The sequence below is a fragment of the Leptonychotes weddellii genome, chromosome 8, assembly GCF_054177405.1.
Source record: "Leptonychotes weddellii isolate Sample4059 chromosome 8, ASM5417740v2, whole genome shotgun sequence".
In the NCBI taxonomy this organism is placed as follows: Eukaryota; Metazoa; Chordata; class Mammalia; order Carnivora; family Phocidae; genus Leptonychotes; species Leptonychotes weddellii.
In genome coordinates, this window is record NC_138376.1 from 66,423,349 (window position 1) to 66,446,513 (window position 23,165).

Below are 23,165 nucleotides of genomic sequence, written 5' to 3' on the forward strand. Positions count from 1 at the left end.
GTGGAAGGGCAGAGGGAGAGAGAGAATCTTTAGCAGGCTTCACGTTGGTATGGGGCTCAGTCTCACTACCCTGAGATCATAACCTGAGCCAAAATCAAGAGTCGGACAGTTAAGCGACTAAGTCACCCAGGCACCCCTCTGAAGGCTTTTTAAACTGTCAGCTTTTTTTTTAAATAAAAAGTTTTATTGTCTCAGTCTCCTTTGATCCATGGCACTTTTTCTTTGCCCATTTTCTTCTGAATGCCTTCATAACTTTGTTTTCATTGAATCATAAGAAGGACTGAATTTTTCAACCCAAATCTATACCATTCCATCCAGTTGACATTTGGGGAATACAGTGTCTGAGAAGAGGATTCTGGGGGCATCTAAGAAAGATGGTGGGTGTTTTCTTTTTTTTAAGATTCTATTTATTTCTTTGAGAAAGAGCCAATGAGAGAGCACAAGCAAGAGGCAGAGGCAGAAGCAGGCTCCCAGGTGATGAGGGAGCCTGACCCGGGGCTCGATCCCAGGGCCATAAGATCATGACCTGAGCTGAAGGCAGACGCTTAACTGACTGAGCCACCCAGTCGCCCCTGGTGGGGGTTTTCTACAATTTAATATCTAAATGAGGGTCCAAGTGGCCAGAATTCTACTCTATGTAGTTCTGCCAGAAATTAGATTTGTCATCTTGCAAAGTCATAGAACCTCTGTTAGCCTTACTATACTCATCCAAATTAAACTCTCAAAGACCCTTATCAATCTGAACATTCTGTTGTTCCTAAAATATGTCACTCTTATTTTCTCAGCATTGCATCTTTCTTGCCTCCTACCTCTCTCTTTCCTTGCTTCTTTCTTTAATGCCACAGATAACATAGACAGCCGTTTTCTTGCCTCAGTAAAGATTGCATGACCCTGATCTATTTCATGATCTCGGGAAGAAAGGAAGCATTGCCATTTTGAAGTTACTACATTAATCTAACCTAAAATTTTTCCCCGTAAACTGTTTCCCTTCACGTGGGTAACATCTGTGCAACTGCCCACCTTGTAACAACCTCCAGTTAAGACAGTTTAATTGTTTTATTTCTTTGAGCTACTGAGTCCTGGTTCCTTCAACCTTGCCTCTCCTCTCTTCAGAGTTTCTAGCCTTTTTATTACTTTGGGTTCTGCCCCAGGTCTCTGTGTGACTTTGGTCATAGAATGGGTAAGCACAGCACCCTCTCTTCTCACTTTTTTTTATTGAGATATAATTGACATTTAACATTTTATTAGTTACAGGTAAACAATGTAATGATTCGATATTTGTATATATTGCCTTCTCACTTTTCAGGACTGCTCTGTTAGACCGAGCAATTGCCAGAGGGTCAGGGCTCATCATTCATGGGGCACGTATTGTCAGTCTGAAAAGCCTGCTCTTTACTGTGGAAGATCCAGGATACCTAAGCACGAGAAAAGAGCCAGGACCCAACGTCTGGATCCTGACTAGAGTAATGAGTGACCAGAGTCATGGCCCCATGGAGTCTGTAGAAAAGGAGTCTTTCCAGGCTTCTGTCCCTTGTGGTTCTCAAATGGTCCCTGGTTCCCCTCCCTAGGGCTCAGCCCTTCCTTAGGAGGACTGTCCAATAAACGCTCCCCTCTGCCTGGGATTGTCTGCCTGGGAAAAGGGTTAAGCACCATATCTGAACACCTGCTGGGAACAAAACACCTCCACTTCCTTTCAAGGTGTATTTTAAGCTCATTACCTTTGGCTGGTCTCCGAGTCATCCCCATTGGTAGGAGATCTTTATCTGAACAGGAATCCTCCTGGAATGCTCCCTGACAGAGCCCAGCCCCTCCAGCTGGGAGTTGGCCTCTTCAGAACGAGCACTTCATTCTGCCAACCCTTTATGGTCACCTGTGAATGTAATTTACAGGTCGCCTGCCGGAACAGGACTCTCTCCGCTGTCCCCATGCAGCAGTTCTGCTGGAGGTTGGGACTCATGGGGCTGACCTGCCAGAACAAAGTAGCACCCTAGACCAGAGCCCCAGAGTCATTGACACTGGGGCCCTTTCTTGTGGTTATTGCCTGGCAACATCTCAAGGCCCTTTGCTATTCCCCAGAAGTGGACGGGTGCTGAGTCTCTGTCTCACCCGGGGTAGATCAAGGAAAATGTGCATTTCCTGCAGGGTCCTGTGTCCTCTCACTCCTACTGGTCTCAGCTGGCCTCTTCTGATACCAAGGCAGATTGGAGCAACTGACACATTTAAAGGGTCCAAGGCAGGGGTTTATAACCTCTGGCTACACATTAGAATCACCTAGAACTTAAAAACAACACACTCAGTCCTTTGGGGGTAAATTTTAGGTTTGTTTTTATTTTAAGATTTCAAGTGATTCTAATGTGCAAACAGCTTGAAAACCAGTGGTTTACATCAGTGGTTCTCAAAATGTCATCCCCTACTAGCAGCATATGCCCCTCCTGGGAACTTGTTAGAAATACAAATTCTTAGTCTCCATCTCAGACCTACTGAACCAGAAACTCTGGAAGGGGGGCCCAGTTATCTGTCTTTTAACAAGCCATCCAAGAGATTCTGCTGCCTAATAAAGTTTGAGAACCCCTGGTTTAAGGTATAATATATAAAAAGCAAGATAGTTATATGTGACCTATTGATATAACTATGCAAAAGCATCAGTAGAAAAGATGCACTGAAAAAGACTGGATTAAAATGATAATAGTTGTGGGGCACCTGGGTGGCTCAGTCATTTAAGCATCCAACTCTTGGTTTTGGCTCAGGTCATGATCTCAGGCTCATGAGACTGCACCCTTCATTGGGCTCCCTGCTCAATGTGGAGCATGCTTGGGATTCTTTCCCTCTTCCTCTCTGTCCCGCTGCCCCACCCCTCTCTTCCTCCCCTCCCCTCCCCTCTGTGCTTGAGAGCTCTCTCTCTCTCATAAATAAAATAAATGATAATAGTTGTATTGGGTGGTAGAATTACAGATTTTTTATTTTCCAGATTTTTAGTAGTGTCATTATATTGCTCACATACTCTTTTAAGAAGCAGAAACTCTGGGCTGTGGTGGTGCAGTATTTTAGTGTTTTGTACTGACAGGTGGGGTTGAGAGCATCATAAAGAATGTAGCTAGAGGAATGACTCTTGCTTGGACAGGCCCGACATGGCAGGTTTCACCTGAGGGCCTATAGCTTCCCTGGAGAGGATTATCCTGGCCCCTCTTCATCTCGTCCTATGGTTCTCAGCCTGGGTCATTCATTAGAATCACTCAGGGAGGGTGTATAACCACAGATGCCTGGGCCCCACAACAGAGAGTGGAGTCAGAAACTCTGGTGGAGGGGCTCAAGTGTCAATATAGGTGGATGGACAAACAGACCAACCTGCCCAAGTGATTCGATGTATGGTGAGAATAGAAAACCTCTATCCTTGTCCTTGAGATTCTAAGGAAACCAGGTTATTTCCATAGGTCATCATCTGGGAGTCTTGGGAGCTTCCTAACAGTAAGAGATGAAACCCCTCTGCCAGGAGAGAGCTCCCCACCGCCAGAAAGGGGGCAGCAGGTAGAATTGTGGGTCAGAACGTGGGGGCCAGAATCAGATGGCTTAGGGGTGAATCCAGGCTCAAATTACTTGCTTTATGACATAGAAAAAGTGACAGGGTCCCTCCATGCCTCAGTTTTGTCATCTGTAAAATGGAAATTCCTCATCTTAAAAATAGTGCCTACCTCATAGGGTTGTGGGGAGGATTGAATGAGCTAATACATGTAAAATTCTTAAGATATCACATAGTAAGTATCCCATAAATGTTAGCTGCGGCTGTTTCTTCCTCTTGTCCTTATTATTAGTGGTCTCCCTGAGCCCTCCAGGGCCCAGGTTGAGTTAACTTGAACTAGTCATTGAATTGGGGGAGGTCCCAGGACAAATGGATGCTTCAAAAATTTCTTCCTGTTATCATTCATAGTTGACAGTCTTTTCTCCTTTTCCCATTTCTTTCATTGGCCAGTCCTACGGGCAGGAAGATGAGAGCAGTTGCATCCTGGAGTCTTAAGTCATTCAGAGGCCCCTCTTAGGGTCAGTTATTATTTGCGCCCTCACACTTAGGAATTGCAGCCTTCCCCATGTCACTGTTGCACCTGCTGCAGTACTTATGCGGCCCCTAGAGGTATACACTTCCTCTGAGGGGCTGGGGCATCCCAAAACCTGGAGTCTGCAGCGACCCCTAGACTCTCCGTTTCTCTGAGGTCAAGCCTGGAATTGGGAATTTGCTCCTGTGTCCCTGGTAGCCTCAGTCCGCCTGTGGTTGAGGAACACTGGCACCTCTTTGACATGGCCCCATTCCACCCCAGAGTCAACTTGCTTCATCATTCATGGAAGGCACAATCCTGCCCTCAGGCAGATCATGGCCCAGTTGGAAGGAAAAGCCAGGGCCCAGGGTGACACTCAAAACAGAATGTGGTGGTTTCCTAAGAGGAAGCTCAGGTGCTGTGGGAACGGAGAAGATAAGCCAGGGAATGCTTCTTGGGGAATCAGAGAAGGCATAGTTTGGAGAAGGTCATTCCCTGGAAGAATGCCCATCCAGCAGAGATGCAGAAACTGGAAACCATGGGCTATATTTCAAATGGAAGTGGACAAGTGGATCAAAACTGGCTTGTAGGAGGGGCGCCTGGGTGACTCAGTCAGTTATATGTCCAACTCTTGATTTCAGCTCAGGTCATGATCTCAGGGTCATGAGATCGAGCCCTATGTCAGGCTCCGTGCTGAGTGTGGAGCGTGCTTAAGATTCTCTTTCTCCCTCTGCCCCTCCCCCTTAAAAAAAAAAAAGGACTGGCCAGTAGGAACCTTGACCCTTCAGCTGGAGCCCATCTGGCTATCCAAGTGATCTGATTTCCAACCCTTCACCCAGGTCTGTTTGCCATTAAAAATACCCCACTGGTCTTTGCTAAGGCAAAGGAGCAGGGGTGTCAAAGAAGAGAGGGAACAGTTGGGGTATCTTCAGGGGTGAGGGGTGAGGACAGCTGGAGGGAAGGAAAACCCATCTTAGATGGTGGATATTACCTCATTTATCCTATTTCAAGCTTTTATGGGGTGGATAGTGGCGGCTATTCCTCTTTTATAGGTGAGAAAATGGGCTTAGGAGAGTGTCATGCACAAAGTCACACCGGTGTTATTAGTCAGAGCCGGGATTTGAACTGGGCTTGTCAGGCGCCAGTGCCTCCAGCCTGCCCTTTCGCCACAGAGGGGATTTTCTGCTGACTTTGGATTGGGAAGGTGCCTCTAGTCCAGGCCCATCTTGTCACTAATTTATAGTTTCTAAAGCGCCCTCCCGGGTGTGACCTGGTTTAAACCACAGCAGCATTTCCTTCCGCCTTCTGATTATTTGTGTTCATTTGGGCAAACCCTTTTACCTCCTTGGGTGTCCACGTCCAACCAGCCATATCTGGTTGCTGAGGAGGATGTTCCTCGGGCTCCCCTGACCTGACACCCAGAGACTCCTTGTCCTTTGTCCTCTTTCCAGGCTCTCTCCAGTGACTTCTCCCCATCAGGGTTTATATTTTCCAGTTGCTCAGAAGCACTTGGGTCCCACCATCCTGTCAGCCTTCCTAACAGCACACTCATCTGTCTCTTCACAAACATGACAAACTTCCCTGTGTTTCATAATGCCTTAGAACCTTGGTGAAGGTCATTATCTGATGTCCTCAACAAGGACACGTGATGACAGACGGAGCCTGGGACCAGGTCCAGGGAGCGGAACCCACTTAGTTGGCTCCATCTGATCGGCTGTGGACTTTTCACTGAAAGAATGAAGGTTAAGCAATGTGCGCTGAGACAAGTGCTAGCCAAGGAAGGTCACTCCATCTTCTCTTAGACATTACCTTTTTAGGAAGACTTTTTATAGCCCACCTTCTTGGGAGTAACCTTTTTCTTAATTACGAATTCTAATTTTAAAGTGAGCTCTGACCTCTTTACAGAATCATTCTAATGCTTTGATTGCATTTCATGGGTAGAAATTAAGATCCTTTATTGTCTGCTATCTCTGTTTTCCTCCATGGCTAGGTACCCACGGCAAACTGACACTTTATGGAGATCATAAATGGGTGTATCCTGCTAGAATATCAATAAAGCTCTTTGGAAAGTTTTATTGAGGCGCTAGAAGGACCTAAGAGACTATTATTCCCTTAATAAGAGACCCATATGAGATGCGGAGGGTGTGTTTCAACATGGTGGGAGCCATGGCTAAATGATTTTTGAAGCAGGAGGGAGAACATTTCTTCACAGTGAACTTGAGTGAGAAAGCAAAGGGAACATAATGTCTGCTTTAGAATTTGAGGAATTTGGAGTTTGGCAAGGTCAGTTCTCCGGATAGTTGATTTATACCGAAGAGAGTAATTCTGGATGTTACTCCCGTGTCATAACCTCAAGGAGACTGTGTATTAGATAGGGCTGTTGAAGGATGGTCATCTCTGTGATCCAACAATAGGGCTACGAAGCCCCCTCAGATGCACAGGGAGATGTGCACACAAATGTGTTCTGCAAACCACCGAAAAGAACCTGGATGCCCATCAGTAGAGAATGTGTGAATAATGAATACGTGAACCGAAACTACATGTGACAATATGAAAAAAAAAAATCTAAAAATTATAACATTGGACAAAAAAATTGCCAAGTGATAAAAAGTTTAATACTATTTATGTAAGGCTCTAAAGTAAGCAAAACAATGTTTAGTTATTATTTATAGCAATAAATGCGTAGTAAAATATAATAAATGGCAAAAGAATGAAGAATACCAAATTTAAGAATGGTTATCTCTGGAGCTGGAGGGAAATGAAATCTGGGAGGGGTTCACAAGGAACATCTATGGTGTTTTAAAGTGATTGGTGGGTATGTACATTTAAAATATTATTCATATTTTTGAATGGCTAAAGTATGTTGTAATTTTAAAATTTGTTTTAGGGCGCCTGGGTGGCTCAGATGGTTAAGCGTCTGCCTTCGGCTCAGGTCATGATCCTGGAGTCCCAGGATCGAGTCCCGCATCGAGCTCCCTGCTCGGCGGGGAGTCTGCTTCTCCCTCTGACCCTCCTCCCTCTCCTGCTCTCTGTCTCTCATTCTCTCTCTCTCAAATAAATAAATAAAATCTTAAAAAAAAAAAATTAAAATTTGTTTTAAAAAAGGGAGAACTAAAATAAATAAATAAAAAATAAGTAAATAAAAAAGGGAGAACCTATTCAAAACTGTTTGGCCAGTAGTTTCAATTTTTAATAATTACTAACCAGATTTTTCTGGGCTGATTAGCTTGACCTCTTACTATTCTCCTATCTTTTGCCCTATCCCAATTCATTGTGACCACTCCATCATGCTTGAGTATTAGCACCAGGGGGAAAATAAGAGAAAACATGAAACCCCTCATATTCCTACTTGTTTGTTGAGTGGGGAGTAGAAATTATGCACTGATGGAAATCTTCACATTTTTAGCATATTTTATTCATTTATCACAATGCCAATAACAAAGGTTAACTGAGACAAACTTGAATTCTGAGTAAATATATAAGAATCTCCTGCCAAACTGAAGGGGAAGGGGGCTTCCACTATGTAAACCTTGCTCTAGGCCCCCACTCCCTCCAGAGCAGTGGTTATTTTTTTTTTAAGATTTATTTATTTGTTTAGAGAGAGTGTGTGTGTATGCATGAGCAGGGGAGGGGCAGAGGGAAAGGGAGAGAATCTCAAACAGACTCGATGCTGAGCCCAGAGCCTGACGCGGGGCCCAATCCCACGACCCTGAGATCATGATCTGAGCTGACACCAAGAGTCAGGAGCTCAACCGACAGCCACCCAGGCACCCCCAGCGCAGTGGTTTTGATGTCCTATTCTGAAATAAGTGTTTGCTTTGCATTAACAGCATGGCCGGACCCCCCTTCATCTTGCTGCCAATAAGGGTCATCTTTCTGTGGTCCAGATCTTGCTGAAGGCTGGCTGTGACCTTGATGTCCAGGATGATGTGAGTAGAAGCCACATTCTATTGGGATGGGTTGTTAGGGGAGCTTGTCTGCATAGAAATCCAGAGTACAGTGTATAGCCTGCTATAATGTGGGAGGGTAAAAGATGCACTCCTAGCACTTTTTAGCTTCATCTTGGTCCCCATGGTGGGAAGAACTTCCTCTTGAAGACCTGGGATCCATTCTAGGTACCAAGCTAGAGTTTGCAAGGGTGGGGTGGTTTTCCCATCATGGTTCATGTCCTATCTAGTATCATCCAAGTGTAGAGCCTCAAAGGGTATTTTGCCTATGTCCTGTCTCAGTGTGAGGGAGCACACCACATACACATACACCCGAGTGTGGGCAAGGCCTGTTGGAAATGTGTCATTGACCATTAGAAAAAAAGTAGGGCTTAAAAACTTAATTTTTTCCTCTTCTCACCTTGATTTCTCTTAGTGTACATTTAGTTAAAGAGGACCTGTCCAAAAGAAAAAACAACTGATATCATAGAATCCAAGAAAAAGGAAGTCTTGAAAGAGTTCCCTCTGGTGCTGTGCCTTTATTAAGACTCAGTCTCTGAGTCTCTTCATTCAGATTATCTAGAGAAAGACTCTGATTGGCTCCTTTGGAGTCAAATATCCATTTCTGAGTCAATCAGCAGTGGCTGGGGTGATGTCACGTAGCGCACAGGGTTGCCTTGGGTCTTTGGGGAAGTAAATTCTCTAAGAGGAGGATATAGATAAGATTATGTAAATTGTCCTCCAATTAGTTATTAGGAAAAAGTCCTATGATAATGTGATTGGAAGCTAATTTCAGAAACTGTTTCTAATTTCAACTCTAATTTGTGCAGTAGGACTCTAAGAAATAAGAAATTTTGTGAGGAACACAAAATCTTACAGAATTTGCACTTACCATAATCTCTTCCTGACTCACCTTTAACAACTGTGGTTACAGAGTGTTAATCAAATTTCAGACCCTCAGGTGTGCTAGGGTGTAGGTTACCAAAGGGCTTCTAATTTTCTTTAGTCATCTGTGTAATGTTCTAAAACTTGGCAGACACACAAGTGAGATGGACAGCATTTGTAAAGAAATAGCTAAATGTCATCACTTTATGTACAGGCAGAAGGCTGAACAGTATCATTCATAAATCTCTGGTTATATTTGGAACCTGTTGGGTCATCAAAAATGTTACTTTCAAAAGATGCTGGTTTAGCTTTTAGCTGTTGATTTCTACCTTGGGTCATAATATTTTTTCCCCACACTGTAACTCTCACAACATTCCTGATTATATATCATCTCCTTAGATGACAGGAATGAACATACAAGGAGAGAGAGAAGAGATTCTGACCACAGAAAAGGCAGAGCATTGGGCTTCTGGTACAGACATGTTGGGATGCATCAGGTCTTCTCTTTGCCTTAGAGTCCTCACTGGCCATTCTGGCAAGGCTACCATGCCAGGCATGTTAACCCATTCCTACCCAACTCCTGCCTCCGGTCTTGAGCTCTGAGAATCACATGTGTTCTCATGCAGCAAAAGCCATGCTAACTTCCTAGAAGTTTATATCAGGCAAGGTAGGAAGTAAAATAGGAATTTTCGGGGCGCCTGGGTGGCTCAGTCGTTAAGCGTCTGCCTTCGGCTCAGGTCATGGTCCCAGGGTCCTGGGATCGAGCCCCGCATCGGGCTTGCCGCTCGGCGGGAAGCCTGCTTCTCCCCCTCCCACTCCCCCTGCTTGTGTTCTCTCTCTGTCAAATAAATTAAAAAAAAAAAAAAAAATAGGAATTTTCACAGGGTAGCCAAGGGGAGACATGTCAGCCGAAGGAAATTCAGTGCTACTTTCAGACAGGAACACCTTCATTTCATTTATTGGAATAATGTATTTTCTTGCATCTTTTTCTTGCCGTAATCAGACAGTGTGTACATTGCTTCTCCCTGATAGCTTAAATCAAGACAAAAACAAAACAAAAACACAGCAACAAAACAGTGTAAAAATGGTTGAGAAAGGAGAAGGTAGAATTGATCTTCACTAGTTCTGAAGCAATCCATTTGCCAGAATATTGTTCATGTCTCTCTTCTACATATTTATTGTGCCTGTTGGTGATCAGCTTTGAAATTTATGCAAGAATTCGAAGAAGAAAACTATGGGTGTTTTTTTTAAAGAAGCTGGGACGTTAATTATTGGAAAAAAATCAGTTCAGAAGTTACCTGTCTTGGATGATGGGTAGAAATAGAGAATGTTAATGTTGTGAAGAATTTACTCCTAACTTCATATTCTACAGATACATTCCTTATGTCATGGTAAGGACTGAGAATTAGTTGAAGAATGACCTCCAGTGGCCTGGAATGGGATTATTATGAATTTCAGCCTGTGGAAACCAGTTCTTTAGAATATGAAACTCCAAAGAGAAAATTCCCTCTTGCTTCCGGCCAATCCTGTCAACTCACATTGGAGCTCTGATGCCATCTCTGATTGGTCCATGAGCAACCACACGGCCCCCACTTCAGAAATAGTCCAGGACCCCGTGGCCATGATAAAAGCCACAAAGGAAGAAAAAAATAAGAAAAACCAGAGAAGAAAGGCTAGCAAGAACCCTAGAAGATCAGAGAGAGAAAAAGAGGTCAGCAACTTGCTTTGCACACCTGCGCCGTTGGGCTTCCTTGCAACATGTCTGTGCCACCTGGGAGAGATTCCTCCTGAAGAGGGACGTGTTCCGCCTTAGCGGGACTCGGGTTTCTTCCATGAGCTTAGCTTCGGCATCCGCGTGCATTGTGCCCACTCTTTCTCACCATGTAGGAGAGAACGCTAAAAGTATTTCGCAACAAAGATGGAGACCTCAGAGGTTCCAAACTCCTTAGATTCCATACGTGAGAAACACTGAAGTCAGAAAAATTGAGAGCTTGGCAGTTCATGCACTTTGCAAACAGGTCAGCATGTTCCAAACCAAAGTGCCAAACTGCAAGGTGGCTGGCTCTCCGTGTTTCCAGCTGCGGTGTTTTTCCTTTTGCATTTTTGTAGTTAATCATTCCACAGATACTTCTTGGGTGCCTGTAGTGGCCATGGCATTGTGCTAAAGCACTCAGCTAGGGGATGCCATCAAGAGGCAGCTGATCTTTTTTAAGGCCTGCCAGACTGAGGTTCATTGATTTCACAGGGTGGAAACAGCTTGGAGTTAAGTGCAAAGAGCCTTGACAGTTTGAATTCGGGCCTAACCAAACTACCCCGAATTAGCTGGTTATCCTTGGCGAGGCACTGAACAGCACTGAGCCTTAGCTGTTGTTGTTGTTTTTTAATCAATAAAATGAGAATTAGATGCCACTTGGAGTATAGTAGAGGGTCAATAAATACTTACTGAACAAACAACTATCGAATGCTGTTAAGAGTGTCATACCTTTTGCAGCATTTTTTTTTTCAAAGTTTCAGAATTTCATGGTGTATTTAGATAATACAGAAATAAGGATTATGTCAAAGTTGCTGCCTGGGTCTGCTAATACGTATGTAGAGGACACATTTTGTTGTTTTCTGTGTCCTATTTCAAAGAGGAAATGTTCCGGGGCGCCTGGGTGGCTCAGTTGGTTGGGTGTCTGCCTTTGGCTCAGGTCATGATCCCAGAGTCCTGGGATTGAGCCCTGCGTCGGGCTCCCTACTCAGCGGGGAGCCTGCTTCTCACTCTCCCTCTGCCTGCCGGTCTGCCTACTTGTGCTCTCTATCTCTCTGTCAAATAAATATTAAAAAAAAAAAAAGAGGAAATGTTTCCACAGTACATTTTATAGGGGGAAAGTTGATTTCCAGGTAACTGGCCCTGTTTCAGTTGAGGGTCTCAGGTGCTCGATTGGGTTGTGTTCTGGGAAGAGTAGCCCTGAGATAGATAGCCCAGGCTGGCCCTTTGCTTATGTGTTTTATGTCTGAGTGGCCTTCAACTCTCATCTTGGTAACTTTGGAGTGGCTGGTGTTTATAAGCCAGAGAAATTGTCTTCCTCAGTCCTCCAGAACCGTCCCATTCAGTGTTCACAAAGCTAATGGCGCGGCTCAAGGACAGCCACTTGCAGTGGGGAAAGGCTGATGTTGGCCTTCTCAGCAGTGTTTATCTGACTGAGGAGGCCAGGACCCGGGCTCGGAGTGAGGCCTCTGAGGGCAGTGAAGATGGAGGGGAAGTGGTGGTCTGGAGACAGGCAGTGCCCCTAAAAGGTCTCTGCAAGAGACGCCTGTCGCAGTGGCTTAGGACAGTTTGTGTTCTCACTGTAGTCTCACCAGGTTGTTAGATCTCCTTGAGTCTTGTTAATCCGTCTGGAAATTTACTTTTAAAGGCTAAACCAAAAGTTAGATTTAGCTTCTTTCGTTGAGCTAGAGTTTCACAAAGGAAAAGACCTCTGTAGGGAAGCAAAAACAGATGATTCATGCCGAGAGCAAGTAATAAATAATAGTGATGTTCTGGCTCCAAAGCTGCTTGAACTCGTGATTTAGGGGTAGCTTGTGAACATGATAAAACACTTGACCTGCAGCAAGGCTTAGGCTAGACTGTGCTCTAACCAGCCAAGGCCCCTCATGCGAGGACTCAGACAGAAGAGTGACCGACACGACCCATGGGTTCTGGGCTTTGTGCACAACACAGATCGAGTGGTTAAGTTCTGTTCTGTGTCAGGGTTGTTATCATCAGTCCAAGGAGTGCTGTTCTGAGTGCTGGCAGTCTGTGGGAATTAAAGCCCCATCAGTGTTTACCCCTAGAGAATGAGCTTCAGTCTTCCCTTCTTGCCGAGACCAGAGAGCCATCTTTCACATCAGGTCATAAATTGCACTTCAGGCCCGTTTTGGGAAAACCTGTCACCATTCTAATGGGGAAATGGCAATCGTGGGAATTCTTATAGAAATTTTTAAAAGTTAAGACTTGGGCAGTTTCTCATAGGATGACTTGTTTGGACATAGTGTATGTCATCTGGAAACACTTCCTAGGATGTTTGAGATGAATGTGTAATGGCTTGACGTGCCTCCTGCACCCGCCCATCCAGTGGCCACATTCCTCTTGTGACTGCAGGTGCGCAGAAAGGGTTCTCTTTGAGTAAGGGGTCTCTGGGAAGGTGGACAAGAGAAAACCCAGTCTAAACCTAATGTCTAATGGGAACAATGGCTTATGATGCCAACGGGGAGGATTCATGATAGAAATGCTGTGGGCAGTGAATCAATTATAATACTGGAGCTGGATGTGCTGACCCATCACTGTGGAAATCCCTTACATTCTACACATGAACAGTGAGAAAAGATTGAGACGTGGACAATCCCATTATTGGTATATTGTTACAGCGTAGACTTTTAATAAATAGGAGTTTTTCCTGTGGCTAAAATTATATTTGTTAAATATAAAAAGTAGGAAACTATTTAAAAGTATAAGGAAGAAAATAAAAATCACTTCCCCTCATGGATTTTTAAAGGGAGGTTTTTTGTTTTCTTTAATTTTAAGAAAGTGAATTTGAGTTTTAAATAGCATGAAGTGTTTATTGTGATAAAATGCATATAACATAAAATTTACCATTTTTTTAACCATTTTTAACTGTACAGTTCAGTGGCATTAAGTACATTTGCATTGTTGAACAACCATTATGACCATCCATCTCCAGAATTTCTGTTTGGATTAAGTGATTTTAATGTGCATTGTTGTTTGTTCTAGATTCCAGCGTGTTTAGTAAGTAGAATCAGTACTTCATTAAGGCGATTCATAGGTAGCAGTGTATCCCCCTTAAAAAAATCTCCATATTTTTTGTCTTATAACAGTCTCTCTTTCCTCTCTTGGGCTAAAGATGAGGGATGCACCAGGGTGTGTCCTTTGCCCCTCTGGTGCCCCACCAGAACATCTTTATGCAGAACTCTTACCAACCAAAGCATAGAACCCAAGAAGGGAAGGGACAGAACTTAGGGAGCAACCACCCCTCCTTTACAGGTAAAGAAACAGAGGCCCAGTGAAATGACAGGTGTCTCCCAAGACTGTGCAAGATTCACATCTCCTGTCCCCCTTGCCCTGCACCTCTCCCTTCCTACCAGAAGTTTTCCACACTGCTCACCTATCTCCCCATTTCAGTTTGGATCCCAGGCTAGACTTAATTTGTTTCGACTTGATTTCCTGAGTACATGTCAGAGATGAGATGTGCTCTTAGAGACTTCAGAACTCTCTCTTATCTTGACCATCTTACTTTCTCTCAATTGCAACTAGGGGAAAGAGTCAAGTTCCCTTTGGTGCCCTGATGGAGAATGAGAAGATCAGCAATCCCCAGCATCTGATCATAAAGAAAATGCAGCATAAATCAGTGAGGATGCTGACATGAAATATCAGAATAGGCTTCATAGACTTATGCAGTGATAGTCCCTGGAGTCCTCAGATGACATGGCATAAACCTCTACATTGCCCTCAGCCCATATAAGTCAATCAACAAATATACACCCGTCATCAAATCGTTGAGTGTTGCTAGCTGACTTAGCCGGATAGTGATTCCTCTGAAAGAGAACAGGCAACTAGAGGACTCAGTAGGGAGTAAAGATTGCTGGTTTAACTGCATAGCACACACAGTCTAGCTCTCAGACCCACTTTCCAGATGTGACAGTCATAATCTCTGAACACTGCCATTCCTCGGGGTGGCAGGTGAGTGCCTGACCCTCATTCTGATGTCAGCTCTGAAGTCGTTCTGTGGTCGGTTTAAGGTTCCTACTGAGTTTGGGAACAAAAGAGCTCTGCCTGGCATGGTGGCCGGTCTGCTCCGATTGAGGACAGGAGATGTCCCTGTGTCAGAGTAGCGCAGTGAGTGCTGCAGGGTAGGGCTGGGAGAGCTGACTGATGTTCCCGCCTCCACGTCACTCTGCAGGGGGATCAGACCGCCTTGCACCGGGCCACAGTGGTGGGGAACACGGATGTCATTGCAGCGCTCATCCAGGAGGGCTGTGCTCTGGACCGCCAAGACAAGGTGACGTGGGACATGTCCGCCTGAGCACCCTGCTTCGGGAGCTTGTGACTGTTCAATGTTATCATTCCTGAGTCCTATCACTCATGCTTTAACATGATAAAATCAGCCCAACTTTCTTTTGAAATAGTATCTAATATCCCAACAAATTGTATTTTTTTTAATCCTTCCCCCTGTTCTGTGGCAGCAGTGGGCAACCACATAAATATAAGTGGTAAAGAAAAAAATTCTAGAAATAATGACCTGTGGAGGCCTGGATGGGGGAAAGCATGTGCCCTGGACTCAAATTAACTTGCTCACTTTTCTTTAAAAAAAAATTAGAATTAATTTGAAATATATTGGGAGGAAAAAAATGAGCAAAATCAATTCTTTAAGAAATCCCAATGATATATTTTATATTAATCGTTGCTTTTAAATCGTTAATCTTAAAGCAGGGAACTTTGTAATTAAGTGCAGTTCGGCCTGTGTTTACTTTTTTAGACAACTTTTTAACTCAAGCGTCCCATATATACAGAAAAATGTGCAAATTATAAGCATGCAGTTCAGTGAGTTTTCACTAACTGAGCACATCTTTGTGAGCCCCCAGATCAAGAAGCAGATCATTAGCAGCATGCCAGAAGCCCCCTCACAAGTGTCCCCATCCAGTCACTTTTCCTTCTGCTTCCTGCTGTGTGCAGTCAGTCCCCCGGGCCAGCCCAAATATGGCCACTACCATTCCCAGCACCACCCCATTCCCAGGCCTTTCAGACCCTACCTAGCCTCCTCCTTGTGGGTGTCAGTGCCATTCAGCCAGTCTCGTGGTATGGACGAAGAAGAGCCAAAGCCAGCGCCTGGACGTGCCCAGACAGTGCACCTGCCCTGCCCCCAGGCCTGCTCCGCGCTCTGACCTGGAACAGCACACGCGCAGTCTCTCCACCTCTCCTCTGCATGCTTCTCCCTCCCTATAACCCCAGCCCTCAGCCCCACCCCACTCACTTCACTGCACTTAATATTTCTATTGTAGGAAGTTAAGCAAATGCCAACTGTGTGTGTTAATTGGTTGGTTTTTATTTAAAAAGCCACATACTGAGGACACTTGTTTATCTTCTTTACAAGTCACTGTTGTCTCAGTGTCTGCTTATTTGTTTCGGTCCCTGAGATTTTGGATTAAACTGGGTGAGATTAAATTGGGGGAAGAAAAAGAGAGGAGGAATCTGCCTATCCAGCCCTTGGGCCCAGCAGCTTATGAAGCTGGACTCTTCATTTGCCTGATCTTTTCAGGGTTCTCTCTGGGGCCAGGAGCAGCGCAGAGCAGACCCCAGGGGTGATGGAGGTGGGAAGGAATGAACATCATCTCGATGTTGTTTTCTGTTAAATGTGACTATGGATGAGCCTTTCTCAACCGGGGTTCCTGGAGAGATTTAAGCCCTAATGCCTTAAGGCATCTATTGTACATCATCAATCTAAAATGGTACTTGCTGGGGTACCTGGGTGGCTCAGTAGTTTAAGCATCCAACATGATTTCAGCTCAGGTCATGATCTCGGGGTCATGGGATTGAGCCCTGAGTTGGGCTCCATGCTGGGGGTGGAGGCTGCTTAAAATTCTCTCTCCCCCTCTTCCTCTGCCCCTCCCTGCCAAAAATTGTAAAAAAATAAAATGGTACTTGTTATGTACCATTTCTGGGAGAATGGAGAAACTAGCCCCTGCAATCATTTTCTGGGCTCTGTGGTTCCTATGAGAAGCCCCTATTGAGAAAGGACCTGTGATGCGTACCCTAGAAATACACTGTGATGTATCAATTCTAATGAGATGGATTAGGTCTTGGGTAATGTGCTTTCTGTCTCCGTATGTGTTCCTTAGGACGGGAATACGGCCCTACACGAAGCATCCTGGCACGGTTTTAGCCAGTCAGCCAAACTGCTCGTTAAAGCAGGAGCCAACGTGCTTGCCAAGAACAAGGTGAGGCCCAACAGGTGCTAGAACTCTCCGTTCACAGGTGGGGATGGCTGCAGGCTGTCGTCCCTGTGTGAGCCTCCTCACTGAGCGAAGCGAGAGCTCGGGGGACCAGGGGAAATGAAACATTATCTCCATGGTGAGCAAGAGAACCTACTAGAGTGGCTTTGACTTCCTCTGAATTCTCCTGGCTCTCACTGCTTTCCCATTGGTTTATCCTGGTGTGGTTCGGCAAGCAGCCCCGTCCTCCTGGAGACGGGGAGAAGCCAGCAGCACCTCTTTTCCCGCATTTTCCTATCTCCCCTCCAGTCACTCATCATGTCTCATCCCCTCCTTCTGTGCTCATTATTAATGAATGCATCTCTGGATTACTGCAGAAACCTCACAGCAGATTGGCCAGCTTGCTTAGTCCCTTCTTCATCCTGCTCCTTCTCTGCTCCAGGAAAGCTCCCCAGCCTGACACTGTCTTGGGCCTCCCTGGAGTGGCCTCAGTCCGTCTGCAGCCTCTTCCCTGAGCCTTTCCCAGTATGTGCCTCGTGTGCTACCAGAGGGGGCTCATCATCCTTCCCGTTGCCCACTCCCTTTGGGGAAGCCTGCTTCTCCTATCCGCCTATAGACCTCCAACCCGGGCTCCCAGGGCAGTGGCCTATCCCTCTCCAAAGGCCCATCAGGCTCTTTCCTGCAGAGCTCCCTTGGCACTTCACACAGCTTTGTGCTGTCATTTACTGGTTAAATGTTTCTCATGGGGGCGCCTGGGTGGCTCAGTCGTTAAGCGTCTGCCTTCGGCTCAGGTCATGATCTCAGGGTCCTGGGATCAAGTTCCGCGTCGGGCTCCCTGCTCCGTGGGAAGCCTGCTTCTCCTTCTCCCACTCCCCCTGCTTGTGTTCCCTCTCTAGCTGTGTCTCTCTGTCAAATAAATAAATAAAATCTTAAAAAAAAAAAAATGTTTCTCATGGTTCCCTCATGGGACAAAAACTGGAGGAAAAGAAGCAAGCCATGCATCATGGTATCTCCAGTAATGCCTGAGTCCCTGCAAACTGGTGGCTGCTTCATTTCTTCTAAGTGGTATATTGTCTGGAACATGAGTTGTAGGTGGACCCATGTTGTATCTTAGATCCTGGAACTCTGAGAAGTAGGTGGTTCCCAGTTAATGGATAGGGAAGCCTGAGCTGGGAGCCAGTACTCTCAACAAAGACACACAGGTAGGGCCATAAACTATCCTGAGTCCGTCTGCTCCACCACACTGCCTCCTATCCTGTATGGGGCCCCGAAGGTGTTGTGGAAAGCCACAAGGTCTCTCTAGATAGAACAGCAGAGACTGTCAGAAGCAAAGGTAGGGGCTATCCCGGAAAAGGACTTCTATGTTCTGCACCAGCCACATCCTCTGGTGAAGTCTCTAAAAAGGCCCTCCCCTCTGCCCCCACCTTTACTGAGGTATAACTGACAAATAAAATTGTAAGATATTTAAAATGTACAAAGTGACGACTTGATATATGTATATGTTGTGACAGGATTGCCCCCATCGGATTAATGAACACCCCCCTCACCTCACATGTTTACACTTCCTAAAAAATTTTTGATGTAAACATTCAGTTCTATTCTTTGTATACAATTTATCAACTATAGTCACCATGTTGTATGTTACAGGATACTTGTAACTGAAACTTTGTACCCTTTTACCAACCTCTCCCTATTTTCCCCACCTTCCACGTGTAAGTGATACCATACAGTATTTCTCTGTCTGGCTTATTTTATTTAACAGGTGTGCTCTAGGGTCATGCATGTCACAAATGATAGAATTTCTTTCTTTTTTTGAGGTTGGATGATATTCTGTTGTATAAGAACATTCTGTTGTATAAGAACTTACTCAGTGAGTATATCAGCCCCTGTCTGGGAAATAAGTACTCATTACTCAGGATGGAAAAATGCCTGCTACGCATATCTCCTAGGTCACATTTTCTAAATGTCAGCTTCTAAGGTATAATCCATATACAATAAAGTTCAGCCTTCTTAGGTATATTGTTGTATGAGTTTTGACAAATGTATATAGTTGTGTAACCACCTGCACAATCAAGATATAGAATGTTTCCATCGCCCCAGAGACTTCCTTTGTGCCCCTGAGTGGCAGTCTCCCACCCACCCACCACTCCCAGCTCCTGGCAACCACGGATCTGCTTTGCCTTTCCCAGAACATCATGTAAATGGAATCAAAGAGTATGCAGCATTTTGTGCCTAACTTCTTTCCCTTCATGTTTTTGAGAGTCCTCCATGTTGTTACATGTGAGATTAGTTCATTCCTTTTTATTGCCGAGTAAGAGTCCAGTATATGAACATACCATCATTTGTGTATTCTAATCCACAGTTTTTGATTTTCTTGATCCAAATGTTTTTCAGCATAATTGATATTTTCTTATTAGCAAAGCAATGTTTGGTGTATAGTTCCAGAACCATCAGAAGCCTTTTATTTCCCCATTTATTCAACACATTTAATAACTCCCATGAAACCAACACCTTTGAGACAACCTACTGCCAGGGCAGTAAGAATTACACCAAGCCAGGTGCCGAGCCCTTGCACAGAGGACGGAGTGTTTAAAACGTGGGCCGATCCTCTGTTTTTGAGAGCTAAGCTAGCAGTGGCTCTCTACCTGTTTGTGCTCTAAAATCTCCTGGAAAACTATAAACAAAAAAAAAAGTGGGGGGCGACAAACTCACCTGATGACTGGGCCTCAGGTGACAGGCTGTCCCAGTTTTCCCTGGGCCGAGGGGTTTCCCGGAGTTTGGGACTTTTGGTGCTGAGACCTGAACTGCCCAGACTCCACCCCCAGGCTGAGTAAATCAGAGTCCCTAGAAGGGTTGCAGCTGAGCACCAGTAGTCTTAAAAGCTCCCCCAGGTGATTCTTTGGTGCAGTGGAAGGGTGATAACCTCCTAGCTCACTAAGCGCTCAGGCCTATAACCTTCAGGTTCCTTGGAGGGAGCAGTAAGGGAGAAAGATTCTACCCAGGCTGCTTAGAGCTAAGGGTATGAGAGGGGAGGTAAGTGAACCAGCGACATCCAGTTTTCCTCTGTGTGGTTTTTTTTTTTTAAATAAAACTCATTGCTCTTTTCAAGAGGTGAGAAATAGAACATCCATGAGGATGGGCAGACAGTGCCATGGGATCCAGATCCGGGGCGAGGAAAAGCTGTAAGCAGGCAGTGAAATAGCTCTGAGCCCACACAGTTGCAGTCCTGACCCAGCTTTTTAGCTCAGCCCACCAATCACTGAGCTTACAGACTTAACCTCCTGTATGCTCCTAGGCTCTCTCAGAGTAACACCGCATCTCCTCTTGTGCTGTCTGCTTTTGTTGTTACTTTTATCAGCAGCCTTGCAGGCACCGTCTGCACGGTTTTAAAAAGTTGTTTATGTCATGAATTCTTTCTGTAACATTGCTATGGACGTGATTCTGACCCTTGGTTGTCACTGTGAAATGGCATATTGGTGGTGGAGCCCAAAAAGCAAGAGGGTCTCCATCTGTATGGTAAGTGGTGGACGTAATCGTATTGCCTGCAGTGTGCGTACCTTTGTTCATAGTTCAGATTTTGATGTTTCAAGGAAAACACAAGAATGGAAGGTTTCCAAAGGCATACAAGTTAAATCTCAGTTATCTGCACTCACAGGAAGTGGCCTCTTTTGCCTTTACTCCAGTGGTGTATTGTAGTCACAGCTGTTATCTGCGTTGGGCAGGAAGGATGCAGTCCTTTCCGAAAGGAGTGCAACGTACTGCACACACACAGCATTTTGCCATTAAGTAAATACTCTCTCACAGGCACTCCGAATTAATCCTCACAGCCTCAGGAAGTAGGGGTCACACTCCATTTTACAGGTAAGGAATTCCAGACTGAGCATATTGAGTCTTGACCAGTGACTTTCAGCTAGGAAGTGGCAGAGCCAAGATTTTGTGGCTGATAGGACTCTTGCGCCTGTCTGGATTCCACATTAACTGTTCTTGCCACTGAAACCCCTCTGCTGGGGCCACCAGTCAGGAAGCAGAGAATGTGAGCATTGACTTTTTTTTTCTTGGAAGTGTCTATCAGCCCCCTGCAAAGCCTGCCCCATGCAGACCGGCCGAGAAGCATGTTGCTAACGTGTCCTCCCTTCTCTTGCCTCTCTCCAAGGCGGGGAACACCGCTCTGCACCTGGCCTGCCAGAACAGCCACTCCCAGAGCACTCGCATCCTCCTGCTGGGCGGGTCCCGGGCCGACCTCAAAAATAATGTGGGTGAACAAATCCGACTTCTCTCGCGCTCTCCTGTGTCACCTTGGAAAGTAACCCTGAAAGCATACTTGAGTATTAACACCTAGAAAATGAAACTGAAAATGGGAAAAGTGTTTGGGGACTATCTATAAAGTATTTATTTTTTTTGCTATGCCTTAAGGGGTCGGCCAGGGGCAGGAGAAGAGGACTCAAAAGATTCAAACACTGCTCTTCTCCCATCCTTTCCCCCTCGCTCCTCAGCCTGGGTTTGTTTCAACATTTTGCATAGCATGTGCTGGCAAATGAGTCCAGGAAACCTCTGCCCACGTAGTGTTGTGCAGTTAGCAAATGGCAGACGATGCCGTCCAGGGGAGATCCTCTGATGCCTGTGTCTACAAATTGGTTACTGAGGTGCCCTTGAGATGAGCCGATGGGTCAGTAGTTCTTAGAGGATGCCTGACTTTGGAGGTCACGTGGGCATGCCCCCTCCCTCCACAAGCAGCGGTGTTTCCTTTGTAAGTCCCGTGCCTCATGTAAGTCCCGTGCCTCATCCCTCGACTAGAGACTCTGGCTGGGGCTCCTCTCGAAAAAGAGCCTTCACTGAGGTCTCCCTCACTGAGGGCAGACTCCTCTAAAGTGAGTCTCAGAATGCCCTGAACTTGGGCTTTGAGCTTGGCTCCGTCTTAATCCAGGGGAGAAGGTCATGCTGGGTGGCGGCCATCTCTAGACAAAGTTTGAATGAAAACATCAAGAAAACACTGCAGAGTGTCCTGACTTTGTCTCCAGTTTTGTTCTCTCTGGGAGCGGGTTAGCCCGTGCCCACTAAGGAAGATCTTGATCCTGAGTTTTTTCCTGAATGCTCTGTCTTACGCCAGTGATTGCCTCCTCATCAGCTCCCCAGACTGCTCTGCCCCACCCTGCCTGAAATATTGGGGTCCTACTAAAATGAGATGCAGCTTGAATTTTTTTTTAGAACACACGTGATCTTAAAATCTGACGGCTGTCCCTGCCGCGCTGACCTTTGTGCCGTGACAAATCCATAATGGAAAAGGGCTCGTTTCCAAAGCAGTGCTGTTGGTCTTAATTCGGTATACTCCAGAGCCTTTGGGCTGTAGGAGAGGCTGTGGTGAGTGGGTTCCTAGCAAGTGCTGGGTAAGCAGAGCCTGCCTTAGCTCCGGTGAAGGCCTCGTGGGGAGCGGGCGCCCAGCGTCTAAAACCTGAAAGCGGAGAGTCTGCTCAGAGAAAGCCGGTGGAGCCGCAGAGAACAGCACAGAGCTGTGGGGCTTGCAGTTGGGCGTCCACGGGAAAGGGGATGCTTCCAGTTCAGGCTGATAACCTCTAAAGAACATACACTAGTCTGCCAGTTTTTTAATCTTTATTTATTTATTTATTTATGTAACTGCTCAGATTGTGCTCAGAGTTTGATTTCTGTCCGCAGGCAGGCGATACCTGTTTGCACGTTGCCGCACGCTATAATCACTTGTCCATCATTAAGCTCCTCCTCAGTGCTTTCTGTTCTGTCCATGAAAAGAACCAGGTCAGTGCATGTGTCCTCCCCATGGCTACCGGGCCCCATTCCCACAAGGCTGGCAGGTGTGTTAGCACAAATGGGGACAGAGACTGCTGGGGGCCTCCAGTCTGGGACAAGGCCAGTGCTGGCCTTTGCATGAGTGTTCCACTGAGTTCCTGTGGTCCTGGTTTATCTGGCCTCCTGGACAGAGCCTGCTCTTCTCATTCCAGTTCATAGCTCCACATTTGCATATTGAACATTTTCTGAAGATCTTGGGGCAGGTTTTGCTTGTTGTAATGCTTTCACAAAGGAAACCCACAAAGAGGAACGTGGCTTAATAAATGGGCAAGGGAATTAGGTGTCTCCTGACTCCGTGAGTTCTGTTCCTTGCGCTGCCACTTTGAGCTGATGGAGTCTCTGGTCTCTGTAAAACTGGGTATGTGATCTGCATCTGTGTACTGGGGGTTTGCAATAAAGCTGTGATTATTACAGCGTTCCATAGAAATGTGCATGATTTTCAGTAGTTTAAATTTTTTAAATGTCTTGGTATTTATTGATACCTAAATGATACATTATTTGGCTTTTCTGAGTTTGGGTGCATATATCTGAAATTTTA

General features: G+C 45.5%; 1 protein-coding gene across 12 annotated transcripts in view; it reads left to right on the top strand.

Moving 5' to 3' along the window:
- ANKRD6 (ankyrin repeat domain 6) overlaps positions 1-23,165 on the top strand; it is a 186,405-nt gene that overhangs the window by 139,274 nt on the left and 23,966 nt on the right. For 2 of the 12 annotated variants that reach the window (XM_081828654.1, XM_081828657.1), the window contains exons 1-6: positions 7,860-7,957; positions 10,212-10,550; positions 14,779-14,877; positions 16,715-16,813; positions 20,961-21,059; positions 22,478-22,576. In XM_081828654.1, the coding sequence (XP_081684780.1) occupies positions 10,323-10,550; positions 14,779-14,877; positions 16,715-16,813; positions 20,961-21,059; positions 22,478-22,576 (624 nt within the window). In that variant the 5' untranslated portion in view covers positions 7,860-7,957; positions 10,212-10,322. Of the gene's footprint in view, positions 1-7,858; positions 7,958-10,211; positions 10,551-14,778; positions 14,878-16,714; positions 16,814-19,567; positions 19,841-20,960; positions 21,060-22,477; positions 22,577-23,165 lie in introns of those variants that run through there. The other 10 variants (XM_081828655.1, XM_081828659.1, XM_081828656.1 and 7 more) reach the window with 9 other exon arrangements.